Below are 25,292 nucleotides of genomic sequence, written 5' to 3' on the forward strand. Positions count from 1 at the left end.
ATAGGTAATTTGTCACCTTGTATGTATTAATATATTAATGATAAAATTTATAATGAATTTCCGCAGTACACTACATTACGGCCCATAAAAAAATAAATAAAAATATTTTACGAGGAAAGCACGTACCCCTTATGCCCCCCTAGTTATGGCACTGATATATATATAATTGTATATACATTAAAATAGATTAATTTCTTGGGTTTGTCGTACCATTTTTGGGTACAAAGGAGCGTTATGTTCATTGAAGCATTCATCACGCTGTTAATTTCCGCTATACACGTCATACGCATTTGATAACTTTACTGCTTTCCCTGCAGTATACGCACGCTTTTAATTTATACTGTATCATTTAAACTATTAAATATCTATTTTATGAAACTTCTAGAGTATTTTAACTTTTAGAATGTCGTGAGGTAAGGGTAACAAACAAAAAGGTTTTAAACGTTCCTATATAAATAGACTCACGGCACGTGTTTACCGATCATTGTATTCAGTGCTATGAATATAGAATTGGTGAAGTAGTGATATTTATTTTAAATTGGATTATAATTTTTATTGAAAATGCCACCAAAAACGGTATGTAATAAAATAACCTGCTCACATAATATTATCGTATTTGGTATCGACACCGTTTTTTCGATATTGTAAACTTTAATTATAAATTATAATAATACCTATTATGAGACACAATTATCTAATAAATATTATATTTATTTATCTATCTAGTAGTATTTTCAAGCATTAATTTGTTTTAGATTTTGAATGGAATAATGTTGAATGTGTTCATTGTACATGTTTTTAATTTTAATTTTTGAGTCTGTCAATTAGTGATTTTCAACTTTGAGGGATTCTAATAGCAAATCTATCAATACTTTAGTCAAATAAAAATGTATAATAATTTTTAAAATAACTGAGAAAACCGGAATTTTTAGCAAAATAAATTTGTAACAAAATTGTTTTTATTTTTTTGTTATAACTCAAAAATGAATAATTATAGAGACATAAAATTTCCACCAAATATTTATATTAGCATTTAATAGAAAAATTAATATTGGCTTATTTTGTGTTGTTCTTATTTTTAAAATTTTTCTTTAAGTATTTTAAACTTTTGACTTTTTTTTGTTGTTTTTTGATTTTTATGTGTGATATAGTTTTTGGATAAAGATGCTTGAAAATTAAATATACGTTACTCGTATACTAATTAAAAAATTTGAAAGTATTAAGTCCTACTATTTTTTCTTAAGCGTTTCAAGTTCATATTTTTATGAAATTCATTAAAATATCAAAATTTGCAAATAATTATAATAAAATTTCTTACATTTACTAAAATATATAAAAAAAAAGTTTTAAAAATTAAAAATTAAATTAAAATTTTTAATTTTAAAAATTTAATGTAATTAAATATCTAATATCTTTCATATTAGTTTTTCTTAAAAGCGTTATGTAAGTTTAACTTAAACCTATAAATATTTTTCACTGTAAATTTAAAAATTGGATATTCAAGCGTTAACTAAAGATTTTCAACAAATAGTATTAATTTTTCAATTGTAATTTTTAACCTATTATTCATTAAAATATTCCTCTACTTTTTAAATTACAAATTTTTTCACTTAATGACATTTTTAAAATTTTTAGACTAATTTTAAACGATTTATGGCATTGTTGTTGTTTTTTTTATTTATGGTATTTAAATATTTATTATAGTAATTATTAAATGATAATGTTAATATAATAAATATAATGATTTTGTCAAAAATTAATTAAAATTACCATATTACGACAATTATACAGTATAACGACTAATTATTGAAGAACTGTATGATGTATATAAATTTACCTTTTTTTTTTTTTTACTTAAAATTTTACTATAAAACTATAAATTACAAGAATTAACGTTACACATTTATATAGTAAATTCAAATTTAAACTATGGTATTTATAAATAATTGAACAGAGAGAAATGAGAATATATCAAATTATTTTAATTAGCTATACTAGTAAATTAAATTATGTGTAAACATATAATAAAATATTATAAAAAAAAAAGATCTTTGAAAATAATCCCATTTCCTTAAATCTTGTAGTTGAATAAAATTTAGATTGTTAAACTTAAAGTTCTAGTATGACCTATAATACCTGGAGTAATCCATCTTTTCCAGTAATTATGTGTAATAACGCGAAGTTATTATGTTATTATTACTATATTATTTATTATGGTTGTATTACATGAATAGAACAGTCATATTTGAGTGCTAAATTGACTAAATGTTTATTAAATTATTTATTTCATAAAATATATTATTATAAAAGTTCTAGTCTTATATTATAATGTATTTATGTTGCTAATGTACAATTTACACAAATGTGGTTACACGATTAAATCTTTATTTTAAATACCGAAATGATAAGGAAGAATGTACAGAAAATAAGCATGAATAAAACACATAAATATAAAGCGTACTATTAAATAAGATAAATGTATATTTTAAGTAGTATTTTACAACTAAAAAATAAACAAAGTAAAATGTTGTCTTTGTTATTTTAATTGTACAATAGCTTATAATTAATTTATGTTTAAATATTTAGTGTATTATATTTTGAAATAATGAAATTTAATGAATAGACTAATCAGAATAAGAGATCCGGACGGATGGCAAAAAAAGGTGGGCAAGCAGTGCTTCAAGAAGAAATAAACAACGATGATGATTGGACAAAAATTATAGAAAAACCTGGAATGTATGGTAAAAAACTTAAAATAATATAATTAATGTTAAAATATAAAGTATTAAAATAAATTAATATTTAAAACAAAATATATAAAATGTTTATGTTTATTACTTACCAATTTTTTATTTAGTCGTGGACGTTTATACAGAATGGTGTGGCCCTTGCATACCAATGACGGCGTACTTAAAAAAAATTAAATTGGAATTAGGCAGTGAAAATCTACATTATGCTATAGTAAATATTCTTTGTCTTTACATTATACAATTAACATATGCAATAAATGGCAGTAACTGTACAAACAATTGAAATATATTGCAATACATGAGTTTAAACGACGATTTATAGTTAACTGAATAAATTAGGGTTAGTTTTAATTTTTTTTAGTTTTGTAGTTAAAACGTTTTATTGGTTATCCTTATCATCATTTGGTACATAACAAGATAAAATATTTCCAAGGTGATGGAATTATATTTTTATTATTTTTTTAATTGTATCTTAAAATTTGCATATTAAATTAATACTTGATTAAAATATTTTTTACAAAGTTAATTGAAGTTTTGGACAAAGTTTTTTTGAGAATAGAAAATATACATTTTTTATACTTATTGAAATCTTAGGTTTATTTACGATCTGTTCCTACAAGTAATTTAGTAAACTAGATGTAAAATATAAAATATTAAAAATAGAGTAGGTTCTCGTATCACTTCCTTCTTAGGTGTTTCAGTGTATTATGTGCAGAAACACATGTTCCCAATTGCACCCATATTATTATTTAAAGTAGATTAATATTTAACGTGTAACAATGTAAAATTAGTTCTTAACTTGATCTCATCAGTTAAAAAATGTTATCAAAATTTTGCAAATTAGTTTTTAAATAATTGTTAATTCTAAAATTCAACAATGCTATCCAATTATCTACAAACAGATTGTCTAACTAAGTTCGGTTTGCACCCAGATCAACTTTACTTCTTTAGCTTGCGCTTTAAATGTTTGGGATTTACGAGGTGGAGTTGAAATCTAGTTATATTTAGTTAAGCCTCTTATCTCCTTCTAGTATCAAGTTTCATTTACAAGTCTATCTAGCGAGAGAACGCGCCGCTTCTGCGCATGTAGACTGACAACCACGGGAGCCGGTTGGCACACTAGGCTGGGTACGCGCGGGGATGTGCGAAAACGTACCGATTTTGGTCGGCGCGTGACGCGTTCTCTCGCTGGACAGACTATACGCACAGTATATTGTATATTGTGTAAAAAAAAAATGTACAGGTTATAACATAAAATAATAAACGATGTGGCTTGTGATTATTAATCACTGATTAATATGATTAATATTAATAAGAACATTTTTTTTCTCAATTTTTTTTTCGTATTAATCGTATAGTTTTTAATTAACTTATTATTAGTTATTACTTATTACCAACAATAATCATATTTATCGTGTGTAATATTGTACAGCTTTTGAATCATATTTTTAATTAGAAAATAGCTATTTGATTATGATAATACAATTCTAGGCAAAATCTGACAACATAAATGTGCTAAAAAGATATCGACAAAAAAGTGAGTCCTATTGGATGTTTTTTTATGTAAGTAAATAAAACATGTTATTTTGTTGATAATTTTAATTATTTATATATATTTTTCAATATTAATTATAAAAAAAGGATGGAAAGTTAGTCAATATCATTATTGGCACCAATGCTCCTAGGCTAATGCAATTAATAGTGGAGGAGTTGGAACAGTATGTTAAGTTCAAGAATGGTGAAATCCAAAGAGAGTTTGTAAGTATCTAAACATATGTGGTATACGTATTTAGTGCATGGATACCACAAATAGCTGTGTTAAGTAATGCTCAAATATATATTTTTAAATCAAGATATCAATGGATACTGTAACCGATGAAGAAAAAAAAAAATTAATCGAAAGTGAAAACTATGAAAAACAGAAAACAAAGAAAGAAAAAAAAATAAGAGGTTTGTATTATTACTATATTTTAACTTTTGATAATGCATAATTTTAAGGATATTGAATATAATATATCTATAAGTTGTTTTTAGTTATTTTATATTTAAATGAAAAATTGATTAATACTTAATATTTATCAATATAATATTTTAAGACTGTTTACTTTCTATCTATTTATCTATCGTATCTGATTGTGTAGGTTATATTGCGAATACCCATTTATCAATCTTTTTGCAGTTAAAGTTATGGACTATATAATATTTATACATTGATATAAATATTATTAAGTCTGGTTTGTTGGCCACACATATATTTTAAAATAAATATTTATAAATTTAATTTAAAAATTTATAGAACTTATTAAGCCATATAAATTTAAAATTTGTTATTAAACCGTTTGAGATAAATTTAGAGTGATGAAACAAAAAAAAAAATGTACAGTGTAACTAATATGTTTAATTAATGGCGACTCAATAGAAAATAACTATGAAAAATATCATAAAAAATAAAATATAATAACAATTAAATAGTTTTGATAAATAACATTACTATGACTTAAATGGTTATAATAATTTAAGATTTTAGAATGATGAAAGCAAGAGAACATTCTCTGAAAAAATTTTCGGTTAACATACAAAATCAAACGTGTGTTATGTTTTTCCCTCACACGATCAACTGTATTATGGTGGAAAAACCAGTTGATGCCGAAGAATTAGACAAACCTTCTGAACCTGTGATGGTAGAAAAAAGTGTGTGTGAAGTGGCTAGCTTATGTGCTAGTAAATACGAGGAACTTATTATTATCGAAACTACAGAAATGGAGTTGACAGAAGATAATTTGAATGAGGTAAAGTTTAAAATATTTTATTATATTTGTAAGTAAAAATGTTTGAGATCGTTGAAAAAATGAAAAATCTCAAAATATTTTAAAGAAATATTATTTGTTCCAAATGTTTTTTTATAACAAAAGTCTTGTGGAAATGTGTATTAAATAAGTATGTTATGCAACAAATTTCATTAAATTTAATTGCATCGTATTTTAGGTTAAAAATAAAATTTAATGAGCTACTTGATATTTTTTTCGGTGGATGAAAAAATATTAATTGTAAACATGTTTTTATAGTGATAATTTTAATAAGAATGTACTAATAAGGTTTGTAATAAAATTATATAGTATATAGGTTGTTAAAAGCAACATAGGTGATATAATGTTAAATTAGAAGGTTTTAACATTCATTTCATAAAGTTGTGTCACATGGTTAATACCTACCATTATTTTTTATCAGCACTTCTTAGGACTCACTTATTCATTCGTATAGTTTACATTTAAAACATCAGGTGGTCACTGGGTAAATTATTTTTTTTTGTTAAATGGTTGGATTCAACATTTTTTCTTGACCGTTATAATCGCCACGAAAGGTTAAAAATAAGAAAGATAAAATAAATGTTATAATATTATAATTTAGCTTTAGTATCTATGATATGTTTTAGGCAACCAATGAACAATATAATTACGATACCATGGAATTTTCGTTGATACATAATTTTTTTAGTTATAATTTTAGGATTTCAATGTTTTTCAATGCAACGGAGGAAATATCAAGCGTCACTCTACGTTTTTATTATAGGTACTTACTCTGAGGTATAGTAGTGAGGCTATTCTCTTGTTCGTACAGTTTAAATGTAAAAAAATCCCTCTATATTATTTTATGATTGATAATTGAAGTAGTTGGAGATAAACAACTTTATTGTTAACTAAAAGTTCAATAGATTTAAAAATAAATTTATGTAATTATTAATGATTGTATAAACGATTCAAAGCGTACAAAATATTCTGTTATGTTATATTACCTAGACTGCAATTAAAATTTTGATTAAACCGGTTCGCTAAGTGCTAAAATATGCTAAAAAATACACTATAACTAAGTAAAAGAGTATTATATTATATGATTTTACAAAATTATAATAATTTCGTTTATAACTATAACTACCTATTTGGATTGGAAACTATATACGAATTAATATGTTACATACTGATACTTACATTAATCTGCTTTAGATATTTTTCACGGAAAAAGAGTTTCTGGAAAGTTTTTCTCAAGAATTGGTCGATCAACTGTTGAGTAAAAAAGTATATTCGGTAATGTTGTCAATGCCTACTATCAAACATGATACTGTTACCCAAGAAATCGGTACAGAAGATGAAAATGTATCTGAGCCTATCGATTTGATGGGAGTTATAGAAAATAAGCTAAGTACAATTGTTTACGGCGATGGAACTCCACTAAGCCCTAGTCCGAATTCGTAAGTATTTAAACAGTTTCTGAATACGTATGTGAGGCGGTGTATATGCGTTAACGTAATTTCGTGTACAATTATATTTACTTATTATAATAATAGGCACACATATGTCGTGCAGTGCACACGTGTTACTTTCTTCTCGTGAATTGTTCAGATTAACGTTATTAATTTTAACTTAATTCATCAATTGTAATACCTATTGATGCATTTTTTTTTTTTAAGCAGTGTAAGAATTTAGTATTTCTACAGTCAAATTTTTCCATTTTTCCGTGGAATAGTAATTTTAATTTAACTATAATATAAATTATAACTGAACAATATAATGATGAACTCATTATACTAATTAACAATATTTTAAAATTAGAACTAACTGTATCATTTATCACGTTATTTAACAATTAAGTAATCAAAATTATATTCATAAAGAAAAATAATAATAATAATTTTTAATTGCCATCTGTAAACGGCCATTACCTCTGTCGCCGAAAATTTCTACCTCTACCACCATCACTACGAAAATAAAATATTTTATCTCTCTAAACTGATACTCAGCTTTCATTAATTTTGTCTCAGTACTAACCACCTCTACCAATGTAAACAATGATAATAAAATTGATTTTGATACGCAGTCAAGGTTCATAATATTCATCTATACATACACAAAAAAAAAAGATTTGCCACCTCCAATATTCATGAATTGGTTAATAAACATTTTTAAATTAAGACATGTATTCTCAGATTTAATTTTCTCAACAGTTTTAGTTGTAAATCAACTTCTACTCATATTAAACTTCAATCTAATACTATAGAAAACTACAGAAAAATAATTTATCTCCTAAATAAAAATGATGCTAAATTTCACGTAAATCGACTGCAATTTGACAAAACATATATAGTAGTAGCAAGAAAATCTCCATCCATCGACTCTTGTTTCCGAAGTGAGCTCAGTATTAAATATAAGAGGAAATTTGCCACTCCGTTAGGAGAGTAAATAATATCCTGCACTACTAAACCAAGAATTCACCACTTATGTTTTTCGTCAACTTGGAGCCCGATGGAAACTAAAATTATGTTTTTAATATAACTTCAATGTTTCATACCAAAGTAAATATATAAGAGCTATAAAAATAATGAAAAATTTCCTAATTAGTTTAGGTCTATTAAAAACTATTGCTTTTATTCTCTTAAATTTGTCAAATGCGGTGGAAATCGGTGCACCCTTAAAATATTCTATGCATCAAAATTTCCCTCGTTCAAAATATCCCCGTGACAAATATTCTAGATTAAAAATATCAAAAATAAAAATATTTTTAGTAATATTATTCTTTATTTTATAATAATTTTTTATTTTTTATTTAATGATAAAATACGTCAAAACAGACCTTCGCAATTTTCGATAAAGTAACGACATTACATTTATGTGCGTTGATCGTTTCTAATACGTTGTTATATTGAATTGAAATTGGAAAAACGAAAAATGTCAAATTATTATTTTTGTAAATAGCCAAAAAGGTAAAAAGCTATATGCACAAGACGGATATTTACATAGCTTACTGAGATCCAGTGAAAAGAATTTAAATAATGTAACAATGAAGTAGGACCTTAAGAAACAGAAAATTGAAAAATATATATCTGGCGAGTTACCTCTTACAAAAAAAAATATACGACAAAGTTAGACAGACAGTTGAAATAAGTGGTTACTATCTATGTACATTCTACTATATTTAACTGTTTAACAGGTTTAGCGTATAATTTTTTATTTAAAAAATCTTTGGTATGTACATTTCATTAAAAATTGTTTATTTTAAGATAATACGTAAGTTAAAAAATAAATTGCCAAAAACACCGAATTATTTATATTATTAATCAATAAAAATTATATATTTATATCATGTAATATTTTTAATAGAATAAATAATAAGCAAATAATATAAACATAAAATAAGAAATAATATGACTGGAGAAATTTTGAACGAAAAATATTTTGAGGGTTAACTGGTGGAAATCATCTCATACCATCGTGTATCAAATCACTTGAGTATCTACCTGATATTTTCGTGCTATGCAATTGGCATAATGCTAACTATAAATGATGCACTTTATATAAAGAACTCCAACAACGATTCAGACATTTTTCCAATTTAAAACAAGTCCAAATATCTTAATACTCAGTTCCACAGTCAACCAAGAAATTTTTTTATACACAAACACACGTGACGAATTCTATGGAGATGTGATAGGTAACGACACTATTCAAAACTAAAATTCCTACTTTCCTTTCTTTAATTTGGAAAATTTTATTTCTACATTTTTAGATGATTCTAATTCTCTACTCATTCTTTTGATCTTAGTCATTTCTAAACTTCCAATAACTAAAAATTATTAATAATTTATATATATATATATATATATATATATTATATATTATATATATTTCCAATTCTCTCTTCATCCTATTATGGAACGCTAACCTTATTACCCTTTGTAATCATTTTAAACAATTTTTAAAATAAATTAAAAAGGCAGTGGTGATCTAACCTAACCTATTTAGATAAATTAAAAAAAATATAAATAAATTGTAACTTCTATCTCTTGATAAAGAATTTTCAATGAGACATCTTTTGATTGGTTATTACTCGTCTATAATTGTGTAATTATCACTTAAGCTTGTTGTTAATATTCTAATAGATTGCTTAAAAAAGAATTATGTTAAGAAAAAAATTATAATTTAAATATTTTAAATATGGAAAATAAATAAATATCAATAACTCTGATAACCACCACATATTATCATAGTTTTATAAGTATTTACTCGTAATACTATATATATATTTTTAGGTATAATGCATACAATATGCATATACAATGTTATATGATAAATTAAATATATATTTGATTTTTTTTTCATGAAATAGAAAATTTACTGAATACTTGAAAATATTGAAAGATTATTGTACGTATAAATTTTTATAACATGTAAAATAAGCAATTTAAATCAACATTAAATTGTATTTTATTCTAGATATTCATAGTTGTTTACTGTATCAATTGTATGTGTCATTTAATATTTTTAATTTATTTATAAATAATTTGAAATAGGTATAGTTGTAAATAGATTATTACCAGTGTGATTGGTTACCTAATATACGTATATAAATTTATAATTTTATAATTTTAAGATAAACATCAAAATCATAATTATGTGGTAGCCATAGCCCATAAACATATGACTTAAGAAAAAAATCTGTAATTTTAAAATATTGTTAATTTATTTATTATGACTAATATATTAATATATACCATACATTAAAATTTAAAAACTATTTTGGTGAATTCATATAAATAATATTATTATAAGTTAATATAATTTTAATTTTGTGTGTTTAAAAAAATGTATTCTAAGTTAGAACATACAATATTCCTATACTAATTTTTTTTTATGAAGTATTTGTTATCTACACCAGGAGTCTCCAAACTATGACCCGCGGGCCGCATTTGGCCCTCGAACAAGTTTTCACCGGTCCATTAAATCACGGCAAATAATCTAAAAATATGTTTAGTTTCTAAAATCGTTATCGCGCACACGTGTAATTATCAGCTGTATCGGATGTACCATAATTTACAAGCTATAGTTTATAAATGATATGTGTTCATACATTCTGGCCCGTTAAGAGCTTTTTTTTATTTTATGTGGCCCTGGATAAAAAGAGTTTGGAGACTCCTGATCTACACCATGCATAAATACACCAAATATTATACACTATAATATTGTTTATATATATTCACTAAAATAATTTATTTTAGTAGAGATATTGTGAGTCAATTTTTATGTGGGTACAGTCGGGTCTCGATAATCCGAAGGTGATTGGGGAAAGGGGTCGTTCGGATTAGCGATTTGTTCGGATTACCTATAGCTTAAAAAAAAACATCAATTTTATTGTAATTTAAATTATGAATTTTTATTTTTATCTATATTAATCGTGTAAAAACTTGTAATTTCAAAAGACAATGTATATATAAAAATATTAATATAATTATGAGTATAATTATGAACCTTACTATTAAATGTTACAATACGCAGTGTAAAACGATCTTTATGCAGTACGACACTCAACTGACGAACGTATGTAATCGACGTTCATATCTAAACGACATACACGTGCGATTACAAACATAATCGAAAAATTTTATTAGCGAAAAATATTATTTATAAATACATACGTACATACGTACATATTACATACAGCGATAAGGTAATCCTCAAGCTCGTTCGGATTACCGCGTCTTTCGGATTAGCCTGTGTTCGGATTATCGAGACCCAACTGTATAACCTTTGATACACTTTTTTTTATATTCTTGAATTCTTATACCAAAAATTATAGTTTCTAAATTGTGAAGGTTAGTGACATTATTTATCATAGACTTGCAGATGTGCATAAGATAGTAAACGAATCCGGACAAAAAATACCATCGTTATACACTCCTAGAAATCCACTGAGTAAAGCTTCGGCACTCACCATTTTGTTCGACAAATTCTGCGAAAACAATGGATATATTGCACCTCAGCCACCTTTACCACAGGTTAGAAAACTAATCTTTTCATACGTATGCCGTTTTTAGTTTCCTATATTATTCTATACAGAAGTAGATACTGTTTTAATACTTTTTTCATCGCTACACTGCATAATCGTTAAGGTGCATTCTCAAATTTTGTCGCATATTTATTATTTTAGTTATACACATATAGCTAACGCATTATTTTTTTGCAGTATCTTGTAATTTTTGATATCAACAAATCTAACATCGTATTACCAATAATCGAAGATCTTGAAGAAAAAGTTGTCAACTATGCCTTTTTCCGTTGCGCTGATCCTGAAAAACCCAAGCTACTGTGCAAAGATTCCGAATTATTAGCTACATACGGTACAGAAAAAGTTGGGTAGGGATCCAATTTATTGTATTATTGTAATATAAATTGTTATGTATAAATTAAATTTATAGAAAATTCAATCTATAAATAGAATATAGATATACAGTTAATAGTACTGACCGGGATTTTGATTTTATTTTTCGTTTAAAAAATCTAACCTAACTTGAGCGTTTTTTTGAAATCGCAATTCAGTCAGATGGTGTCTACGGAATAATAAGTAATTGGTATTAAAGTTAATTTACGTTTATTTTTATATATCGTATATTAATTTTTACTTATTGTATACATGGAGATCGGCAAGATAGACTGAAATATAACTGAATAGTTAGTAGTCTAAAAAAAACAAAAACAAAATTATATTAAATCCAAAAATGTTTTCTTTTTAAATTTCCGAAGTGGCATGATTATCAGGACGTTGAATATTTGTGAAATTTATGCAGTTTTTTTTTAAAAATGTTATTTGTATATTAAAAATGTAAATAATGGTTCGACGTTTGATTACGCTATTTAAATAATGTTTTTATATTCTTGAATTTAAATTTGGAATTTTAAATGAAAAAAAGAGGAAAATAGGTAACTGCTCTACTATATATTAGTGTATTACCACTGAGTAAGCCACTGTAATATATTTGTTAAATTTTAATTTAATGATAAATATTTGTATAGAAAAACGATTCTGATTGGAGAAGATCTATTAGTCTACTGTATGGAAATATATTGCTATTAATTATTATAGTAATAGGTATGGTATAAACTATTAAACTTTACAACAGTATACAATTAATCTTAATGCTTCGAAAATATAATTGTGTACATCAAATATAATAACATATGTAAAATTTTCAAATTTTCACGAAAAGTATTTTTGACAAAAATACGACTAAAATTTATTTAATTTAAAATGTATTATTCTTTGTTTAAATATCGATTTTTGTCCAAATTTAAACCTAAATTATCTTTAAAAAAAATTAAGTTTACATATTTTTTAGGTTTTTTGATTCTATTACGAACTTCTATGAGGAATCTTATATTTTATTTCCAAGCCTTATTTATTTATTTACTACGGACTTAGGTCCAATTACATGATAAAATGCATTATTAGATTAAGTGTCTATAAATATCAAATTTTTTTACAGAAAAGACGCTAAATTGGTGTTGTCTGTACTCATGGATGACAAGGATAAGAGTCTGTTGCGTTTTGTTGACGTTGGACCGAATTATGTAAGTCCGGATCACGAGTCGGGAATCGACGATGCTATTAAGTTTTTCCCATACGATTTCGATGAGATGGATGGTGAAGTAAAGCTGTGGTTGGCCCAACAAGAGGTCCGCGACGAGGAGGATACAGACATTGAGAATGGCTTGGGCGAAAGTGAAGAAGGAGTGATGGAAGAAGAGAACTCCCCACAGGATCAGCAAAAGGAACCAGCGCAGTCAAATGTCGTCGATTAATATTGTGTTCATTGCTTACCAAATACCAACGGGTGCCGATTGCATGTTTGATTATTTTAAATCAAATACTTTTCGAAAAAATATTTGAATTTGTATACTAAATATTTTTTTTAAGTCTCCAAAACATTGTTATAACACATTACATTTTTCGAATTTATTTATTTGTATAAATATTACTAGAATTATTATATCTATTATAAAAACTATTATAATAAATATTTAGGGTAAGTAAATAAAATATTTTTAAGCAACATTTCATTATTTTATACATTCACCGTACAACTTTACATGATGAATAAGTTATAATTTTCGTTAAAAAATGTACAGATTGATATTTAAGCAACTTACTCTTAATAGTATGTTAATGTACATTAACTAAAAAGTATATTTTAATTACCAATCATTTTAAAACATACATAGGTTAGCAGAAATAAATGTTTATTTTAGAAAGTATTTTAATATTTATTCACTTATTTATTTAAATTCGGATTCCTAAAACAGAATTAAAGTATTCTTTACAAAACTATTTTAAGTTCATATTAAAAATTTTGAAATAATTTGGTTTTTATAATAATATACCTAGGTATCTGTAATACTCTATAAAACAATAAAAGTTTAGTAAAATTCAAAATCTGTGCTCTAAATTTTGTTTATTTAACTTTTCTTATTTCTATAACTTCGATGCGGAATTAACAAACATTTAAAAATAGTGGTACACCACCTTGTTAAATAAAATAGATATTTTTTTTAAAAACAAGTATATAGTAAAGTTTTTAATTTTTTTTTTTTTTTACAACCACGTCAGTAATTTTTCATATCACTAGATAATGCTGCTCTAATTAATATATTTAAAGTACACATTGATGTTTATCTATCCTTATATTAAGTATGAAATTAATAAATTAAAATAGTTAATACATGTATTTTTTTCAACAAACAACATTATGAAATTAAATATGGAATAATATTATACATTTTTCGAAAAAAAACTATAATTTTGTTAATAGTTCATAAGGAGTATAAAATTCAATCACATAGTTGAAAAAATTTAATCAATGAATAGTAGGTACTCGTACTTTTAGTTTGTATAAAAAAATATTTATATTTTTTTTTTAAATCAAGAGTAAAATAACATTATAGTTATAAGGTTGTCATAGTACTATTTGTTTTCTTTCTTTGACCTACGTTTAACATATCCAATTTGAATTCAATAGAATCAAGATTGTGTTGTCGACTTAAGGAATAAAGTGAATTGATCTATTATCAAACTTAAAGTTAAGAACATTATTCGTGTTGCTAAAAGTTAGTTAAAAACACTTATATTATAGTAAAATATAATATTAAGTTGTAACAAATTTAGAAAGTTCTAAAAGTAATAAATTATGGTATTGTTATTATTTAAATATTGTTTTAAACTACCATTTTTATGAAAAACACGAAAACAAAAATTAAAATGTTTAAATTATATTTATCTAGTTGAAATCAATATAAAAACGTTTAAATATTTATTTGGATAAAATAAATGACGAAAAAAAAATGATGTGTTATTATTTATATAAGTTAGCTTTAGCATTTCCAATGATTTATATTTCTGGCCAGAGGTGTATTTACTTGTTTAATATTATAAGTATTTTGATGCGATGTAAGTATACTGTATACATTATACAGTACATAACAGAATGTCTAGATTAAATTTGTTATTTTTTTTTTTTTTTTAGTTAAGGTTTATTCTTACCTGATTATATTTAGATCTTTTTATAAAATTTAAATTATAAAAATTTTATATAATGTATTGCAGTATCTCATTACATTACTATATCGAATTTTAAATGGTCTTATTTTAATTTTTTTAATTAAATATACATTAAAAGTTTCTTGTATTATTAACTTTTTGGGTAAATTTGTGTTTGAAATATATGTAATCTAATACAAAATTAACAATTTAGAATACTTCACAAAAATTATGTTTACACTCATTGATAATTTGGGTACTATTTAGTTACAATATATTTAATAAAAAAACATAATAACAACAATAATAATAATAATAATATTTTCATATATATAATGTTATTATATTTTTATATTATAATATATACTAATAGATACTTTTATAATTATGTAATCATTTACATATATAAAATGGATAATTTTATTTAATATTGTAAGTATTTTGTATATAAGAAAAATCATATAAAGTTAAAATTCAAATAATGTTTTATTATGGTTTAATAAACCTAAAACTTATTTAAAAGAAAAATAAACATAGATAGATTAAAATTAATAGTATATAAAATTTATGACGAGAAAAATTGTTTTAAAAACACTTAAATAATACTTAACACGTTTGTAAATAACTTTTAGAAAATGTTACTTTATATATTATACTAAATTATTTGTGAATGAAATAATTAAATATATTATCATATTTTAAATTCGAAATAATCGTTAAAAATTAAATAGTATTAAACTTTATAGTTTATAAGTAGAGTAGTGTTATTCATTTACAAATACCATGTATAGCCACGTACGATTCATTAGTTTTTGTGAGATGATTTTTGGCCTCTCGTGGCCTATTAAGTTTATATTTAAATTCAAATTTTAATCCAAGCATCGACTGAAATAGGCTTGTTTTGCATATTTATAGTGTTTGAAGCCGTATTTCTGCCATTATAGTTGTTTTTGCAAATGTAATATCATTATTATTGTTGTTATTTTTTTTATAGTTTTGCTTATATTATTTTTACATCCATAGTTGTTCTTCTCCTGTATTAGTTTCACTTTTTAAAATATAGGTCGTGGTGGGAGATAATATTATATACATACTAAGGGATGATGATTCTATCCACCTTATGGGGAAAAATAAATAATAAATAAATAAACAGATAATTATATTTCACAGTTAAAAGCATTTATTAAAAAAAAAAAATACACACACATAAACAAATAAATAATACATATACGCACACACACAATATAATATTTAATAGCCTTAAATTGAATAGGTACAATTAAAAAAATTACATATGGTAACTCAAAATTATTGAAGTAGGTACGGACGAGTAATGTAATTTACATAAAATAAATGTCGACAGTACCTGCAGCAAGTGTTGTTGATAGAATCATATTTTGAAGTAGACGCGAGCTGTGTCTAGTTAATTATTAACTATAATATTATTATCTACCTATTATCTATACTAGTGTATAATAATTAAATTAATAATATAATATGTTAAAAATAATTATTGGCATCAATGATTTATTGTTACCGATTTTTTTTTTTTTTTTTTAGTTGGAAGTTAATTTACATTGGAATGAGTTATTAAGTCTATGTGTAATTACAAAGGTTAAATGCAAGTAACTAATTAAAGTAGTGTTTGGGCTAAATAATTAAATGGAATAGTAATATTATTGAAGAATATGTACTATATTTTACATTTATCAACTATTTTAAATATGTACAGTATATTGTAATAATTATATTTTATTTTGAAGTAATCAATATCAATATTAAAAATAAAAACAACGTTATTCACGGATTAGTGTATTCTGTAGGTATACATATGATATTGTATAACTCTTATTGCTTAAAAACTTCGTGTTTCTATACTACTCTGTTTTGTTGTGTATTAAGAACATTATCCATAATAACAACGACAACAATAATAATAACAATAAAAAAAATATAAGTACCTAATACATAATAATAAAAGTTTTACACACAATATTATTCGCATAGATTAAATATAGGTACTTAATATTAAAATATATACCTATGATTATAAAATAGTGTTTAGGAACGTATAGTATTATGGCAATAATGCAATATGTATTTTGGCACAGTTAAGGTTATGAGGGGTTTTTTGGACTTAGATCATAAATTGGTAAACAGAGGACTGAGGTTTTGCGCGCGTATACAACGTATCCGCCAGGGAAAATATGTAAGCACACAGGTACCTACGGTGAAACGATAAAATCAGATAAATATATTCATGTATCATATAGGTATCATGTACCTATATGCAAGAACACATTTTGTGTTTATACGCGTTTGGTCGATTTGCACTGCACGTTGTATAATTTTTGTATAATATTAGAAGACGATAAAGTGGCGGGGTCATTAAGAAATAGTCGACATTTATTTGAAATGTTTCACCGTGTATTTTTGGTAGATTTTTTTTCTAAATATGACATGTGTCATAAAAGGTTATATTTAAAATCTTGGGATAAGAAGATGTGACTATATTATTATTTTAATATCATATAATATTATATTTTATACACATCACGCGTGCACCGTAGCACAGATACGATGCTAGAAATATTTGCCTAGATCAGTTAAGTCGGTGACAGTAAATATAACGTCATTATACATTAGTTTCTTTTGTATACATGTATACATGTATGTATGTGTGTGTATATGCGTGAATACTATGGCACACTAGCAATTTAATATTTTGAATGGTCATCGAATACGAGAAAAAAAAAATAAAAAAAATAAAGAGCTCACGTATTCTGGTGAATCAGTGACATGTGTTTCATAACGCACGGTGTTATATTATATTATATCGTTTACCGTTATTGGATTTCATCGCATTTATGAAAAAAAAGAGTAATATTTTTGGAACCATAATTATTATTAGTTGACAGCACTGTCATTATTATTATAACTATTATTTTGTTGTGCGCTTAGGTCGATCAAGTGTATTGTTATTATTATTATTATTATTATTATTATTACATGAGTTTATGTCAACACGACTTAATCGGCCACGAATTTGACATGTGTTTAATTATTAAACAAAAAGGATGAATTAATGAATAAATTATTTTCAATTTTTTCTCCTATCAATATATTCTTATTTCTAAGTAGGTGCCTATTTAGCCATATTAAAATTTGTTGACATTTTTGAGGAATACTTTTTGACAAATTATTTTAGTATTGTTGCACTGAATTTAATACAGCAGATAATATGTTATAAATAATTTCATTATATGGTGTTATTGTGGTTATATACTACTAAGTAGTACCTGTGTATTTAAAAATGTATTGAATATTTGGGTATATTGTAGGTATTGGTGTTATAATACTAATAGATAAATAAAAGTTAAAACTAATATGATCTAAAGGAAAATATTATTCGAAAAATGATCACATGGAAGGCTACAATAATAATGGTTATAGTGTGAAGCAGTTATCAAAATTATTGATGAATCATCAAATTTAAAGGATTCTCAAAACAAGGATTGGTGCAATTAATAAACAGTTATTGGAAGTACACACATTGTAAAGAATTGTCTAACCTTTAAACCCCACAAACTGTTTACATACTAATAATAATTTAAAATGTTTAACTATGTACTTTATTATGGTGTGAGTAAAAAAATTACACTTTACCAAAATAAAATTATCACAACTATTTTAATACGATTTTCTCTGTCAATAAATTATATTCATTTAAGCTACTGTTAGTTCAATTTAACATGATCCACTTTTTCTTCGATAACTTGAAATTAAAATTATTTTTATTTAGTTAATGCATTTTTAAATAGGGCTAATTGGAACTAGAAGTGATTTGTATGAAACTAGAAGACCTTGATCGTTAATTTCTTTTTGAGTATTTTATTTAGTGTTATTTGTTCTATAATGTTGGTAATAGATAATGTTTATACCTAGTAATATAAATAATAAAATATTTAATTTCCATAAATAAAAGAACCACAAAAAATTTATGAACAACATGATTTAACAGTTAATTAGGTAGTATTATTACGAATTATGAACAAGAAAACAATACATATATTTGCATTCATTTAAACATTATAAGCCGTATTATATCCTGCATATTGATAAAAAAAAAAAATGCTATTATCCCGTGTTCAAAGTTATTTTAACAATATATAATATAATATTATTGGGGCATAGTGTTTGATCGAAGTCACTTAATAGTGTATGGCCAAACATTGTTCGTCGTCACTAGCTCTCTCGGATGGGCAACCATCCGGGTTCTTAACGACGAAGTTATGTCCCATATACGAGAACACATGTTTCAAAAATCTACCGTACCTTACCGTAATAAAATAAAAATTCTACAGTTAACCTTCTTGCTGAAGCTTATTAATGATACAAATAAAATAAAATAATATTATAATAATTGTATTATAAATAAATAAATATCTGTGTCTGACCTGTTATATATGGAATTAAATAAGGTAAACTTTATCATAAGCTTTACTTAATAATATTTAGTCGCAAAAGATTATTTCATTATATTATATTATAGCTGGAAACATAATACCAAGGTACTTAAATATGTAATATACAGTACACTGTATTTATAGGTGTAGTACAAAATTCATTTAATTTTTGATAATATTTATTCCAAAATAATCAAAATAGAAAACTTTTATTTTTAGAGGTATGTGACTTATACACTCTCATTGTGTATAAATGAAAAAAGGATGCAACATTGGCCATTTCTCATTAGTCACGATTAGATTAATTTAATAATATTGTAGTGTATACTATTATATTATCTAAGAGGTATATTTTAGCAGATACCAATAAATACCTCTAATCTTGGTTTTAATTTAAGCATACTCCTGATACTATAAATCATATTGAATTGGCAAGTCATTATTTTTAAAGCATTAAAAGTTTAATCATTTGTTATGAGATTGACGAGGAATTCAAAACATAAATCTGTTATAATAATTATATACTACATTGTGCATTAGGCATGTTTAAGTTATTTTAGTAGGTCCTCTCCTCGAATACGGTTATGTCGTATTTGATTCGGAAATTAAATTTAGTTAGAGCAAACATTTTTAAGATTAATTAGATTTACGAATATACTAATATGCCTCTCCCGTTTACTCCAAAATTATGCTCCTGTCATCATAAGAAGCTCATGATTGATACTTTAGTAGAACGATAACGTGCTTGAGTATTATTTTATTTTTTTCTTAAATGTACTATGTTATAAGTAGAACTGAATTACATACTTTATTTTCCCACATTTATTTCAAGAGTTACACAGTTACAGTGTAGTATCTATTCCTCAGTCCATTTTTACTACACGTAGGATTATTATAACGGGCCCTGCAATTTCTGTTGTTTTATATTTAATTAATATTAAATAATATTTTTTAATTTTAAATTATATAAAATACATATTATTATTGTTACTGATTTATCAATTTTAAGTAAAATATGTAAATATAATTTCAAGGGGCTATTTTCATGCCTGTTTATTTTATACTAGTACAGTTTATACATAAAAATTGTACCGTAATTATATTCTGTTTTTAGATGTTTTGTAATGGTTACCATACGACTTTTGTTTTAATTACATGTATTGTTATTCCTCTATATCTTTTTATTAACGTGAAGTTTTTTTCACATATTTTATCATGTATTATTATTTTTAGTTGTATTTATTTTGTATTTTATAATCTTTAACAAGCTTGATAGTTTGATAAAAAATAAAATATTTAAATGAAGTACAAGATGCCTAATAATTATAAAACGGTAAGATATTTTAAATATAATATGTAAAAATGTGAGGATGTCATATTTAATACTATAATTATGGGTCTTATATTTTTAAAGGAAAGCTAATTGTGTTTAAACTGTAATGAGGATTTATCTAATCTGATCTAATCATGTACCGTTATTTACGTATGAAATTTTTTTTTAAATGATCAAAAAATGTATGTATTTGATTTTTTAAACTTAACACTTTAGTAATATTTACATGAATTTAAATATATTTTTAACGTGTAATTATATTGCCTCACTCTATACATAGTGCATACAAAAAGTTGCACACAGAAGAGGGTACATGTTATACACACACACATATATATAATATATTATATATTAATAGTTATGAAATAATATGCATTACTTTAAATGGTAATTGTGTACAAATAATACTAATTAAAAATACAATATCATTTAACCCTAAATGTATTAAAATACATTTTTTTAAATTTAGGTCTAAAACAATACGTTTTTAATGAATCACAACGTAAATCGGTTAAAAGAAACAATTCAATTATTATTGATAATAATTTTTGTAAGCATGTAATTAAGACAGATCATATAACATTTGGAGATTTTCATATTAGAATTTTTTGTGTTAAAATAATAAGATAACATCCTAGAATTGCCTGTCCACCATACAACGAGTATGTACTTACATTAATACTTCAATAATAATACAATAATGATGGAATGAAGTGCAACTTCAGATTTTAATATGATAGTATGACGCAAGTGATGTAATAAAACGTAGTCTATTTAGATAAAAAAAATCCATAAAAATGTAATGAATAAGTTGCATTAATGTTTTTCCCATTTAGATTTTGGCAAGTCGGCTTAATGTTATACGAATAGTTATATTAATTTATGTTTAAGTTTTTGTCGAAACGTTACTGTGTCTAAGTAATTATGAAAAATAAGTAAATAAAAAAATGATTGATATTTATCAAATTGGGCACATGTTAATAAATTGAATCAAGTGATATTTCGTATAGGTATAAATAGAACGTGATTTCCTGGAGCGCTATTTAGAAACGGCCAAGTTTTATCAAATGGACGAGGAGTTAGCCGCGAAACGAGGACTTTGAATCCGTTTACACAGCATCAACGACTCGCACGGAGGGTTTGTGTAATGGATTAAAATCACACGTAATCCTTATATACGGACGTGCACGAAGGTATATATTATTAAATTATAAGCGGTATTCGTAGGATGAGCAGCGGGGGTCGGGGTATTTTATAAGCTTTCTCACAGGTAGTTGTTCGAATAAAAGAAATGAAAATGAATGTAAAAATTACCGTTGTTTAACGCCCTCACGTTATACGTTAAAATCGAAGATTTCGTTAAATTAATGTACACTAAGATCTACTTGGATATTGTTATTAAATTAAATTTTATTGTTAAGTATAACCAATAATGTTACTTCAGTATATGGTAATAATTTTTACCATGGTAATAAATAAATGAGTTTTGCACGCTCAAGAAATCTTCTACTTAAAGCTATCAATTGGATTTTAGTTTTGCTGTGATAAAGTTACAAAGTTGACCGCTCGCTTTAATAAAATAAATAAAGATGCTCGCTTGAATACATAATACGATAATAATATGCTTTAGATTTTTAGTTTTATAAATAATAAATAAAATAATTTATTAATTGATTAATTGATAAAAACAAATTGATACGAAAGTAGTAACTATTATAAACATTTAATATTTATTTTTACTATTGACTATTGATTAATTAATTAGTAAAAATTGTTTTTTTTCTATTCTTTGCACAGTAAAAAATAACAATGCTAAACTAAATCTAACTACTTAAAAAAAAAAAAATTTAATAAGATTTGATTTATTAAAAGACTTTTAGATCATTTAATTAAAAATATTCTGTTAAGTCTAAAAAGTATTAATAAAATTGCGTTATATACTTTTCTTATACTATCATAGCATGATTAGGATAAAGAAATTATTTAGTGTTTTAAAAATATTTAGTATACCCACAACTCACTGTGAATAACATTTTTTTTATAAATTATTTTTCTCCAAAATGATTTTACGAAAAAAAAATAAGATACTTGCATTGAAGATATTGTGTTTTTATTAAGCATTATGATCTACAAAGTTATTCAAGTAGGACAAATATCACAATACAAGTAAATCACAATAAAGATAAATATGCTAATTCTTACTAGGAATTGAATAGTTACATTTATTAAAACAATATCAAATTGGATAATGAAAAAATTAATTTTATTAATTTTTGAAAGTTTAAATAATAGTTTGTACTGATATATCTATATCAATATAATTTTGTTAGCATAATAAATGCCAACATTAATATTTAAATTGAGATCAAAATTGGGATAATTTTTTTCAAAATGGTAGTTGAGACAAGATGATACTAAACATTATTTTATTAGGGATTTTTGTTGGCCATAAATGGAGTATGTTTATGAAAAAGACAATTTCGAATATTTCAGTGATATTTTCTTACATCATGTACTAAAGTGCGAACAATAAATTTTAAATGTTATAACAATAAATAATCTAATATACTCGTAGTTAAATTGTGTGTGTTCAAGCGTCCATTGTTCAAGTTTGATCTTATGTATCAGTGGACTCAGAGTAGACGTAATTAGCTGTAGTTTCGTTTAAAATTTTACCAAGATAGTCTTCTAATTAGTTAAGTACATTAAAAAATTGATTTAATTTTTACTGGAGGAATTTCGAAGTTGATTCTGATTTTGATAATATTTAAGTGGTTGTAAGTAACTATATTTATATATATTTATCTATAAAAATTATTAGGACTTTGGAGCCACTAATATTTTACAAGCATTATAAACATACCTGGACATACACGCGCACGCATACACATACACACACACATACACACACACCAACACGTAAATTTCAATTTATAATACAATAATTGTATTCCAAAAGTATTATCCGAGTGGTACTGAGAGATTTCACATCTCTAACCCAGTCATTAAATCCAAATCTGTTGTGTCGCAGCATTCCTCGAAGTAGTAACATCGGTCGCCAACGATCGACAGTGATGGAGATCGTTGTTTCTTTCATCCTTCTGTGACGATTGTCGTCAGGATGCAGAATTTTTATTTTTTTCTAGACAGGTCCTCAAGCTGTCTTCGCTGCAGTTGATGCTATTTTCGTTACAGGTCGATGTATTCGCGGTGGCTACGGTTATCTCTGTCACTGCATTGCTGAAACTGGTGTTGCTCATTTCGCCAACACTGCTGTTGATGCTGTGTTTTTTCGCCTGCCTCCAATGAGCCGCCGGTACTTTTAGGTGACCTTTTCCGCTGTCGGCGCAAAGATGGTTCAAGGGTATGCAAACGGTACCTGAAAAAAAAGAAGAATAAAACACGTACACAAATACGTATGAATACAATAATATTCATCGATAATAACAAAGCAAGTTTAAAAAACCATATTTATCAAAAACAGTGGACTTATGATTTCTTTGCAGCTTATGGTTTGATGTTATATGTAATATTTATAATTTTTTAGTTTTAGAAATCAAAATCTTGCCATGTATGACTATTTCTATAAATTATGTAGAATTTACGTAGTATATAAATTCAGTTGAAATACAGATAGGTACCTTAGATTTTATAATAGTAGTTGATTCGGTTTTTTTGTCGTCCTATTTAGTCTTATAGTCTTATTTATATCGTGTTAGTGTAGTTAAAAAGTTGTGAACATTTTTCAAATAAACCATTTGTTTTGACTGTGGCTGTTATTGTTATTCTTATCCAAACGTGGATTTTTTGCAATATTATTCCGTACCACATAAAAGCAATATCAAAGTCGTAAACCATTTGCGAAGCACTCGGTATACATACCTGCAGATGCGATTAAATGTTTCACCCCCTGAATTCGAGGTTTACGACCAAAGCATAGGTATAAAGCGTTGTATAATATATACGAACGAGGATGTTACATTTCCGATGGGATTGCGAATCGGGCTTAACAGTCGGAAGTAAATTGTCAAACCACTTTTTAGTTATGGGTTCTTTAAAGAAAAAAAAATGGTCATCTACAAACATAGTAATAAAATATAAATATTGTTTTGTACCTGTTACCTGGGGAAAATATGAAATAGCTTATCTGATTTACGATTAAAAACACCTCAACTCTCCTCTATGTTCGATGGATTTGCGTTTAGTAGTTTTATACGCACACGTACGTTTGGTTAGATAAAGATAGCACGATGCAATGTTTCTATTTTCAATTTGCAAAATTATGACAAATTTTATCTATGGTTTAATTGATGTAAAAAAAATTCATGTTCTATTTATATAGTACCTACTAGTTGAATTACCCGGCTACGCCTGTGTATAGTTTGT

General features: G+C 25.1%; 2 protein-coding genes across 3 annotated transcripts in view; one reads left to right on the forward strand and one right to left on the reverse strand.

Moving 5' to 3' along the window:
* The first annotated feature begins 499 nt into the window (after positions 1-499).
* Positions 500-13,489, forward strand: LOC112600961 (thioredoxin domain-containing protein 3-like). Its single transcript, XM_025348325.1, has 11 exons — positions 500-576; positions 2,624-2,741; positions 2,858-2,961; positions 4,242-4,313; positions 4,392-4,508; positions 4,604-4,700; positions 5,271-5,539; positions 6,752-6,996; positions 11,415-11,574; positions 11,763-11,932; positions 13,060-13,489. Exons 1-11 carry the CDS (start codon positions 562-564, stop codon positions 13,373-13,375), a joined length of 1,683 nt encoding a protein of 560 aa, XP_025204110.1. The 5' UTR covers positions 500-561; the 3' UTR covers positions 13,376-13,489.
* Positions 13,490-23,681: 10,192 nt separating this feature from the next.
* Positions 23,682-25,292, reverse strand: part of LOC112600976 (tachykinin-like peptides receptor 99D) — a 225,075-nt gene continuing 223,464 nt past the window's right edge. For both annotated transcript variants that reach the window (XM_025348348.1, XM_025348347.1), the window contains one exon: positions 23,682-24,285. In XM_025348348.1, coding sequence (XP_025204133.1) covers positions 24,023-24,285 — 263 coding nt within the window. In that variant the 3' untranslated portion in view covers positions 23,682-24,022. The remainder of the gene's footprint in view (positions 24,286-25,292) is intronic.

Source organism: Melanaphis sacchari, unplaced genomic scaffold (genome assembly GCF_002803265.2).
Source record: "Melanaphis sacchari strain LSU unplaced genomic scaffold, SCAv2.0 Contig73_pilon_pilon, whole genome shotgun sequence".
Classification (NCBI taxonomy): Eukaryota; Metazoa; Arthropoda; class Insecta; order Hemiptera; family Aphididae; genus Melanaphis; species Melanaphis sacchari.

Excerpts from the sequence above, each read along its gene's own strand:
- LOC112600961 (XM_025348325.1), top strand. Across the intron at positions 2,742-2,857 it reads AGAAAAACCTGGAATGTATG|TCGTGGACGTTTATACAGAA; the intron begins GTAAAAAACTTA and ends TTTTTTATTTAG. Across the intron at positions 4,701-5,270 it reads GAAAGAAAAAAAAATAAGAG|ATTTTAGAATGATGAAAGCA; the intron begins GTTTGTATTATT and ends TAATAATTTAAG.